The sequence below is a fragment of the Silene latifolia genome, chromosome 2, assembly GCF_048544455.1.
Source record: "Silene latifolia isolate original U9 population chromosome 2, ASM4854445v1, whole genome shotgun sequence".
Lineage (NCBI taxonomy): Eukaryota > Viridiplantae > Streptophyta > Magnoliopsida > Caryophyllales > Caryophyllaceae > Silene > Silene latifolia.
The window spans coordinates 39048603-39059877 of record NC_133527.1 but is presented as its reverse complement, the minus strand read 5'-3'; the positions used below and the strand labels follow the sequence as shown (position 1 = coordinate 39059877).

Sequence of the window (11275 nt, the reverse complement as noted above, 5' to 3'; positions counted from 1 at the left end):
AAGGATACGGATGATGATGACGACATACCTACAAGAAGAAACCTGGTAAAAGACTGCTACCTGACTCAAGCTACGCTCTCCTAAGGCACAAGAACCTTCAAAGGCTTCCATGGAGGTTATATGGTGACGGGAAGGGAAGGAGGCGACCTAAGGATCTGAAGAAATGAGGCGGAAATGATTTGCGGATTTAACAAAACACGATTATAAACCCTCGCTGAAAACCCGTTACTCGATCGAGTGGCCCACCTACTCGATCGAGTGGCCCCTACTCGATCGAGTATCTAAGCTACTCGATCGAGTAGCCTCTACTCTATCGAGTACCACCCCTAACTCAAGGCACAAGATAAGTTTGGTACGCACTTCTAAGGACTATTACCGCTCCCAAGGTCAGTCAACGGGTCTCTAAAAGGGCGGGTATTACAGTCTTCCCCTCTTAAAAAGAACTTCGTCCCCGAAGTTCAACCCACCTATCTCAAAGCACAAGACACGGGACAAAACGACATCACTACTCTTTCGACATAGGTTACTACTCCCCGGAAATACCATCCCCCATGTCATCATCATCAACTGTCTAACGCTTCATATAGATCGACGTCTACAAGCTACCACTTGAAATACCAACCTCACAACACGAACCGGCACAACCAACGATTACCCAACACATTACGAGATTACACTTTCATTAGCAACAACCATCAACACGAAACATGTCACATATCAACACGCAGCATGACTATACCACCATGTTACTCAACAACGCGATTCTATTCCAACACATGACATCATAACTATCTCTTTAGGACCGTCTTTTAAAACATACTATCAACTTTTACTTCGACACACGAATTACTCAACGAACCAATGCAAACAATTACAACTTCATACAAGAAATGTAGCCAAAGTAATAGAAAACCTCATAAACAAACAACAAAATAATTGCAATATCGGCCTTTTTATTTCGCGACATTACTCTTCCCCTCTAAAAAGAACTTCGTCCCCGAAGTTCACCACCAAATCACTACACGTGTTATGTACTACTTACGTCTTGACACATATATCTAACCCATATCGTTCATTATTGACATTACTCATTAATTAGACAACCATTAAACCATAACAACGTATGCAACCATATTCGAATAACTAGCCACCGTCAAGAATGCATGTATATATAATTTGTGTTTGTATATGGAAGGACACATCTCCGGTGAAATATAATTAGTAGACATTACAGATGTAAAATGAATGCAATAAGAAACAATTACTACTTCACTATTCGTTACAAATACGCATCTAAAATCCAAACACGACTTCCAACATATGAAATTAACAGTTCAAACATGTTACTAATCATCAGTAGCCATGTTAAACACCAAACATGTAATTATATAACCATTAAACAATTTTAATTAGTGAAAAGTTCCTGTAACAGTGCTACTCGATCGAGTGCCCGCTAACCCGAACCAAAACTGATCCGATTGACCCGTTTATCACCTCTAGTGGAGAGAATGTAGAGATTCTCTTACGAGATAATGTAAGGCTTCTCTACGAGCTAATGTAAAGCTTCTCTTACGTGGAGAGAGGGTAGAGATTCTTCCCTCAAAGAAGAAAAAGAAAAGGTAAAATTCCAAAGATTAAAGTGAAATGAACAAAACTTGAAAAAGGTAATTAAGACGAGCTTCTATTTCTAATCATTTCCCAATAGCAGGCAGACCAGTCAACCCAGACCGATTAAATAACTCCCAAGTTTTTTCATACTGTAAATCGAAGAGCAAGAAGGCAAAACCTCATACAAAATGGTAAACAATACTTCCAATGATCTTGTAACTCATACTGTTTTTTTCCAATTCTTGTGCTATTAAACTTCACTTATTTTGATTTTATTTGTAACATTGCAGAGTATTTCAGTAGATTTGTTGCAGGTCCTCAAGGCAAAACTAAGTGAGACATCGAATACGACGTCGAAATGGAGCCTTTACAGTCTCTCCGTTAAACTCAGTGATTTGGATTCCGACCATCCTTTCCATCCCTGCATTGTGTCCATTGGAATTGCTCATTATGGCAATCCGAGGGTCATCCATATGCAACCCCAGAAATGGGTTTACATGAATTCTCTTCTCAGTAGGACCCACCTCAGTTCTTCCACTAATGTTGTATCTGCCGCCATCGATGAAACCAAGAATGCTCTGCTTGAGTCTTGTGTTGATGCCATTTCCGATCTTGAGGATGAGGCGAGGCGTTACTTTGGAGGTGCTGCCGAAGGGCTTGATAGCCCATCGTTGTTGGAGGTTTTGATTTTGGATGGTTGCTTCATTCTCGAGTTATTGATCCGCTACTTTTCTCTGTTTGAGTCAAATATAACCCAAGAAAACGGTCTTTTCAAACCCGTGGAAGATCTTGATTTGAACGAAGATCCTATCTTGATGTTCAGCTGGATAAGGGCTGCCGTTCGTAGGGATCTGGTCCTCCTGGAAAACCAGATTCCGTATATGGTCCTCCAGAAATTATTCGAGATGGTCACGGGTCGTGACACTAGCCTTCCTCACGACTTCTTGGTCCCAATGGTTATAGAGTTCTTTCACTCGTCTTACTTGGACAAACCACCTGTACCAGTAATCGAACGTGGGCTTCATCGATCCCATCTTCTCAACCTACTCCTCAATCTCTACCGCCCTACGGCAGAAAGAGAGATGTTGGACCCACCTAGAAGACCGACGTCTGCAAGAAGAACCTTCCTCTTGAATGCTACCTCACTTGCTCAAGTGGGTGTCAAATTCAAGAACCAAACTCATGCATCAAGCTTACTCGACATCAGATTTTCAATGGGAGTTTTTGAAATTCCGACATTGCACATCTCGAAATGGAGTGATTCATATTTCCGTAATTTCATCGCATTTGAGCGATGTTGTCCAGATCGGAAGCCATACATGGCATCCTACTTGGAACTCATGAGCCGGCTAATCACAGGCCCCGAAGACGTTCAATTGTTAGAAAGGAGAGGGATTTTAATCAACGATTTAGGAAGCGATGAAGAGATTATAGTAATGTTTAATAGAATCGGGAGGCAATTTGATCAACCGGACTACTTCTACTACCAGGAATTGTACGACTTGGTGGATTCTTCTTACAACACAATGTGGAATTTGTACAAAAGTCAATTGCAGTACCAATATTTCAGGAGTCCTTGGGCTGTTATTTCAATGTTAACGGCTATGTTGCTCGTCTTTTGCACCTTGATACAGACGGTTTACACAACGCTATACTATTATCAAGGCATACCCAGAAGGTGATCTTATTTCTACAGGAAACAACTAAAGATTAAGGCTATGTATTTCATTGTAGATTGTTTAAAAAGTAATTTACAATTGGAACACGGAAAAAATAATTCGATTGTAAGCAATACCTGCTCCGCCAAGCAAGCATCTCGAAAAGTTGAAATTAATTAGCTTGCTTTTTATTGAATGATTGAAGTAATGGTGAAACTATGTAGCTAGAAAGCAATATATGACGGAGTATCTTAAAATGTTTGGCGTGACAAGTCATGCTACAAAATGTTAACTCCGCATTTTAGTTGCTCTAACGAATTTTAAGATACGCTTGTCATAAGTGAGCGGATTCTCCTGACCGATTTTATGTCCTATTATATTCTTTTGGGATATTTTCTCGTGTATCCCTTAATTTTTTCATTTTCTAAGATGTATCCCTCTTTTTCTGTCAAAAAATTTTTTTACCGTCAATAACTCTTGGCTACAAGTTCCGAATACGATAAAACTTTTTTTTCAAATTGACTGTCTTTGAGAAGTCTTCAGTTTGAAAAAGAATTCACCGACGTCTCAACTCGAAGTCGGGAATTATGGTCGGTCAAAGTTTATTTATTTGTTAAAAAAGCTTTGACAAACCATAACTACCGGCTACGAGTTCAAAAAAGGGTGTTTTTTTTTTCAAATTCAAGGCCTTGACGAGATAATTGGTTTGAAAAAAAAATACCGTTTTCTGAAACTCTTGAAAAAGAATCATTGTCGGTCAAAGTTTTTTTTCGAAAAACGAGGGGTACACCTTAGAAAATGAAAAAGTTCAGGGGAATACGAGAGAAAATCCCTATTTTTTTTTTTGTAACACATTATTAGTTTAATAGAAATTATTATCTATTTTATTATGTGCATGAATCATCGTGATGTGTCGTAAGATAAAGATAAAGAATAGAAGATGAGACACAAAAGTTGAACAATAATCTCAAAAAGAGAACGTAATTATAGTTTAATAAGTGTATATCTATACCTTATCGCCTTATCTATAACAACAACAACATTACTCCAGTGTCTTAATAGTTTTCGCAAATTGTGGGGTAAGGAGGTCGGATGTACGTAGTCTTATTCTTATTGTAACACCCCCACTTACCATGGAGCCTTAACAAGACCTTCCCCAGTAAGTAAAGGCGTTACATACCATCTCAGTAGCCCGAGGTAAGTATATCAAATAAACAAAAATAGAACGATTAATAAGTGTTCCTTACAGATTAAACCAACTGACAAGGATTACAACTTTAACAACTGAAAGAACTACTAAGCAACAGCGGCAACTTCCTAAACAGCGTGATGACTCGATTACCTTTCATGTCCCAGAAGCAACATATCAACCAACACCTGCTAAACCAACTGCTCACCATCCTCGAATGAATCACCACAGTTTTAAAAACATAACAGGGGGTCAGTCACCTGTATAACCAAGGTAAGAAAAATGACAAGACAACATCCAAGCCACGCAATACACATTTCTCCAAACTCCACCAGTAACCAGTAACTGACTACACACCGAAGTGTATAGCCCTGTCGGGTTCCCATCGCAACAGGAGACCCACACCGCCACTGGGGACCGCAGCCTTGCCCACCTAAGCCTCGCTTATCGCAACGAGCAAATAACCCATGTCCATTAATGTGCATATTCCCCTTGTGACGGGAACCACAAGGCACGAAACAGGGCGTGAAGCCATTCCCGATGATAACTCCACTCAGCCGAGGGCGCACCTCGAGAACCATAGACAAGCAAACAACCAAGTCAAACATCCAAGAATTACAATTCCAATAACAATACTAGTCATGTCAATACATCAATCATTATCGTCTTAATCCAATTAAACAAGCAACTGAGTAGGGAAACCATACCTTTTTGCTATTCCATGAAAGTGCGTCCATCATACAAGTCAAACAAGACTCCATGACGAATCCTACAAGTAGCAACCATGTCCTATCACTAAACTATACAAGATCTACCGAAAGACAACAACAAATAACAAACTCAACTTGAGACGCACACCGATGCCGACGAAGGCTACAACTCGACTCGGTGACTCCATGCCTAGACCGCCGCCCTTCCCCGACTAATGTTCAAGACCGTACAAGAAGTGTAGGGTGAGATGAGAGGATTGGGAGAGGGAGACTAGGTTTAGAAAGAGAAGGGAACCGTGAAAATGAATTATGTTTAAGACTGCGTTTTATAATAACGCGCTGACTGACGAGGTACTCGGTCGAGTATGATCATACTCGGCCGAGTACGCCCTACTCGGTCGAGTATCTTAACTACTCGGCCGAGTAACCCTAGTTAGGTCGAGTAACAAGTTACGTTGGTCAACTAATCTCTCGTGTATCCCTTGTTAGGGCTCTCCTTTGGTCAATAGGTCGGTCAACGAGTCTCTAACATGGGGGGTATTACACTTATGTTAGCAACACAAAGAGACTGTTTTCGAATGAGCAGAGATGAATATTGCATCAAAAACTACATCGACACTGATTCACAATATAAAGAAGCTTAGTAACTTTAATAAGTCATTTTACTTAATTATTTTATTATAATCCGAAGCCAAAGAATAGGGAATGTTTAATATTGATCCACCAATCTTATCTACAAGTTATTTCTCGTACTTTGGTGACATGCACATGTTAGAGATAATTACATTATCTTATTATTATTCTAAATAACAATAAGATAATTATCTCTAATCATATATCATATAATAAAAGAGGGAGTAAGTCTTGCTTAAAACGGGTCGGATTTTAAGACGGGTAGTTGTGTGAGAGGAAATGGGTAGAGGGGACAAAGGTGGGACCCTCCATGTGCTTCTCCACTCACCCTAAATGGGTATTTTGTGAGAGAATATGGTATCCGTCTTATTAATAAGACGGATACCCTTGGTCTGAAATAAGAATTGGGGTAAAAGAGGATAGGTAGGCTACGTCACCTTAGGACTGCCTAAGCCCATATATGACGTCAGTAATTACATACTTGCCACTTACCTTATGTCAACAACAAACAGAAAGAAAATAGATGAGATTGTTGTCTGCAGCACCGTTTTTGTTCGAGTTTATCTATCTATTTCATATATATCCTTTTCTTTCCTTTTCTAATTCTTCACATCAGAAACTTTTTCCGGTACTTCCATCACAAATTACTTTCGTCCTTTTAAAACAATTTTACTACCATCATCCATTTACCTTTACTTTGTATATGTAACTACGGTTTGCAGTCAGCAGTTTCACTTGACTATTTGATCTTCAGTTTAATCGACGATAATTCTTTTGAGAGGTACATCTCTACTGTAAGTTTATTTGATTATTCAAATTTTTTGTTTACCTACTCTTCGTTGTGCTGAGTTCTCATTTTTTACTTTATTTTTGTTTTTTATATGTGTTATTTTATAATGTTTCCTTAGCAAAATTGAGTACCATGTGTTCGATGAAATGTCCCAAAGAATCTAATATTATTGTTTGGATGTTTTTATGTTCCGTATACATATTTTGTGTTTAATATTGCACAAAATCTCATTGAAGACAGACGATATCTTTACGGATACCGTTTCCTCTTACGAAATACCCACTGAGAATTGAGTGGAAAGCACATGGGGATGTCCCACCTTATCCCCTCTCCCTTTTTTTGAGCGGTCATAAGATTGTGATGTGATTAGCCCGTCACAAGCAAGACTACCTTTTAATATAGTTACTTTTTTTTTGTCTTTCTACGTGGTAAATGTTGTGACTTTGACTATTCCCGATTTGGGTTAATTACTTTCGTGATTTGGCGACTTTTCTATTGAAATGCCTCCTTTCCAATTGCTGTCATCTCGGAACATTTAACACTCTTAGGCATGTCAGATTACTTTCGTGATTTGGCAATTTCTCTATTTTATTCCCTGCTTTCCAATTGCTGACATCCCGGAACAGTTAACACCGTTAAGCATGTCCGTTCAGTGTTTACAATTCAGTAAAACTACCTCTCCTATTTAAGCTCATTAGAAAGTAGTAGAACGTTTTGCCCTACAAGACTAAGTAAATAGGCAGAGGCTAATTACTAAATGACAAGTGGCCAAAGTTGAGTGTAAATAATAAAATTACTCACAAAGTCTTCTTAAAATAGAAAGGACAACAATTGACTGGGACATCCCAATATGGAAATTACAACTAACCGGGAAAGAGGGAGTAATTGTCCGTAGTTTTTGAGACGGAACATGTGTAGAGCATATACTTACTGAACATGAATGAATCCAAGCTGTTGTTAGGCATAAATTCATAGATAAGCATTTTCTTGTCTCCTTGAGCACAATATCCTATGATCTTCACAAGATTCCTGTGTTGAAGTTTAGCAATTAGCCTAACTTCATTCTTGAATTCGTGAATCCCTTGCCCTGAGTTTGGAGCTAGCTTCTTGACAGCAATTTCTTTCCCATTGCGCAATCATCCCTAAAAACAGAAATTTTTGTCGAACTGTAAATGCAGAATTTCTGAACAAACGGATCCCCTTCGGATAATATACACCTTAATGATTTCCCTAATAAAATTATACCTTGTACACTGATCCGAAACCACCTTCTCAAACCTTGTTATCCAAACTGAAACTATTTCGCGTATAGAAAGGTAACTCTTCGCTTGAATCTCTTTCGCCAGCATCTTTTGTCCAAAGGGACTGATTATGATGTGTTTATTCAAAATTTTTGAGGAATGCCTGAAATAAGACTATCCCAAACGCAATTTCAGCTGTGAATAGAATGACTATGATTATTATATTGCGGGCTGTCTCATTAGAATCTTTAGGCGGATTTGGTAAGCTGATATGAACTGGGCAAGTAGTTACGAGTACTTTCGACATCCCAGTGAAGTTAGTTGATTCAGTCTCTGACTTGTCCACCCTGAGATTAAATGTAGAGCCTGTACCAGGGGATCAGTACCCGTTTAAGAGTTTGTTTAAGTGGTGCACACAATAGCCACTACCATCAAACTTAAACCCAAATCCCAGACATTTTGGGTTTGACAAGCAAATAGATTGGCAGTGGTCAAAGCTATGGACCTCTAAATCAGTTTGAGTTTATCCATCTAAGTAGTCAACATAATCAAGGCGTAAAAACTTATTACTCGATTACGTAACTCCACGTCGAACTCTTGCGAGAACGACGTACCCATTATTGATATAGTGTGTACATTTCAGATTCAACATTACTAACCGTTATCTTAGTTTACGTCACACAGTAATTGCAAATATGGTAAAATTACCGCAGCAAGTCAGAAAAGTTGGATGCCGCGTGCTCCGTACGCGGCGTTCCAACTAGTAGCATCTAAATAACAATAAGATAATATAATTATCTCTAATAGGACATGGTTCCTTAGAAAAAAAAATTCAGTTTTTATCGTTTTGTTTTTTGTTTTTGTTTTTTTTTATTGTTCTTGTTAAGCACAAAAGTAGGGCATCCCGCGATGCTCGGTTTTTTTGTCTCCGATATTTAATTTCTGAAAGTAACAAAAGCGAAACACGAGTGCTCTGCTTCGTTAAACTAAGAATATAGTGCAAAGTACTCGTATAACGTACTCCACTTTACAGGTTGCAAATAAACAAAGAAGAACTATTCTTGTATGTCCACTTTATTGGGTGAAATTAAAGTTTCACAATGGTTTACCATGCCACATAAAAGGCGCAAGAGTTCACTTTTCTTATGCATTTATCATGACCAAATTTTAAGAAAATAAATGAAAATACAACTTCATTGTCTTTTTTTTTTTTTTTTTTTTTTTTTTTTTTTTTTGTAAATTTTATATTGTATCTTTGAGGGAGGGGCGGCTAATAATATTCCAAGGCGTTGTTACAAATGTTATGTAGAGACCCATTGGTGAGCCGAAGTCGTATGCTCCCAAAGATAATATTTATAACACTTATGACCTTAAACTAAATATAGTATATGGTAGGTAACAAGGATCGATCATAGAGAAGACGATGTAATTAATGTGTAAGAAGTAAAGAGTACAAGTAACAAGGGGGTTTATAATGATGGATTAACTAAAGACTAATTAAACAAGGAATAAGTAAATAAGATGAATTCAGATGATTAAAAGGTCTTGGGTCAACAAACATCCACTATCAACAAACCAATTGGTCTTCGACTGTCTTTAATTCAATTACTCCCAAGTACTTTATTGTGGAACTACGAATTGCCTATTTCCTCTTAAGTTTAGTCAACTAACTCGAAACGCGATATTAGAAGACCCTAATTATTGAACAATCTAATTCACGCGTCTAGATTTAATCCAACAGCAGTAATAACGATTAGATAATGATCTTTAACACACGCGGTTAACGATTCGAATTATATGTTTAGTCTCTACTTCGTCCTAATAACGATGAAACGCATACAAATTATTAAGGTAAAGTTTGCTACTTTAGTCTAGATTACTTGAACAATTACGGATTCAATTTCTAAACATGCAATAGATTAAAGTAAACAATTACTAATTGATCAGATTAGCAAAAAGAAACAATAATCATAAGATATTAGCAAGAGACATAAACAATTCTTGAGAAATAAAGAAAGAAAGAAAGAACAATCTCACAATTTAATTAATTGATGGCTTCAATTGTTGATCCAAGAAAGGGAGGGTTAGTTTCTCATAATTTTCCAAGTAAAAGATGAATTAGGGTTCTAAGAATTCTCCCCAAATTACCAAATATGAATGATAATATGGATGATAAAAACTAAGTAAAACAAATAGGTCTTTTATTAAAACAAAGTAACGAAACACGGAAAAGCCAAAACCCGACTTCAGCACCTGGGCGGCTAGCCCAAGGTCAAGCGGCTCGCCCAAGGGGTGGGCTACTCTCCCATCCTGCTTTCCGTGAATCTGATCAGCGCACGTTCTCCCATGGCTCGCCCATTGCTCCGTAAACGCATCTTTCTTCACTTTGGTTCCTGGCTATTGTCAACAAACTTCACTCGGTGCCGCTTCACTTCCCGCACTCGGCATAACTCGGTGTAAATTGGCCATACAAGCATGATATAAACATGACACATAAATACATATTACGTCCCATGAAACACCGCTTTTAGCTCTTGAAATAGCACTTTATCAACCGTCACACCATGTACAAAACCCGTCTTATCACCCATGTCATAATCGTCTCATATTTTTCGAATTATATGCAAACATAATTTTGGATAAATTTTATGAAGACCCTTGTCATAATCATCTTATAATTTTCATGTCTTACAATTGCAAACATAATATTTGACTTATTCAGTACTTGACAACGGCGTAATATACTTGACAACGGTGTAATATTAAATTATCAAATACCAAGTACTTGAATTTTATAAAACAAAATTTATTAAACATGTTGAACTAATAAAACCCAAGAATATTATACTCCGTATCATCATAATGCATTTAAGATGTGTAAACAAATCATATTATTACTCTATTTTCTCATTTAGTTCGACTATTGCCATTTTTTTTTTTTGCGAAACAATAATTGATAAATAAGATTAAATGGAAAAAATAAAGTAATGTAACTGTATTATTAATAATAAAATATTTGTAGTAAATGTTATTTTCTGAAATGATATTTTTCATGCTAAATAAATATATGAAAATTACCATGATAAAATAAATTTGAATCACCTATAATGTTACACTAATGTAAAATGACGACTGCCATTATCAAAAAATAAAAAAATAAATAAAAAAAAAATCAGCTAAGGAATCGAGTCAAGGACCTCCTGCTATTTATTGTTTTCCAATAACTTCCCCCGAACCAATACATCAATGTGAGTTTTACTACACGTCAATTATTTTCATTTTTTCCTTACTATGTCCAGAAGCACAAAATCTCATTGAAGACTGGCACTATCCGTCACAAGCTGAAGACGGATAGTGCCCCTCTCACAAGATGCAAGTGGCAATATGCATGGGTGCTCCATTTTCCCTCCCACTTGCCAACCCACTTGCTTTATTGTGAGAGGTCT

The 11275-nt window shown here is 37.4% G+C and overlaps 1 protein-coding gene across 1 annotated transcript; it reads left to right on the top strand.

Annotated features, from left to right (window-relative positions):
- Positions 1 to 1683: 1683 nt before the first annotated feature.
- On the top strand, positions 1684 to 3457 carry LOC141629322 (UPF0481 protein At3g47200-like). The gene is made up of 2 exons (XM_074442343.1): positions 1684 to 1799; positions 1899 to 3457. The coding sequence occupies exons 1-2, from the start codon at positions 1797 to 1799 to the stop codon at positions 3288 to 3290; spliced, it is 1395 nt and encodes a 464-aa protein (XP_074298444.1). The 5' UTR covers positions 1684 to 1796; the 3' UTR covers positions 3291 to 3457.
- Positions 3458 to 11275: the final 7818 nt, after the last annotated feature.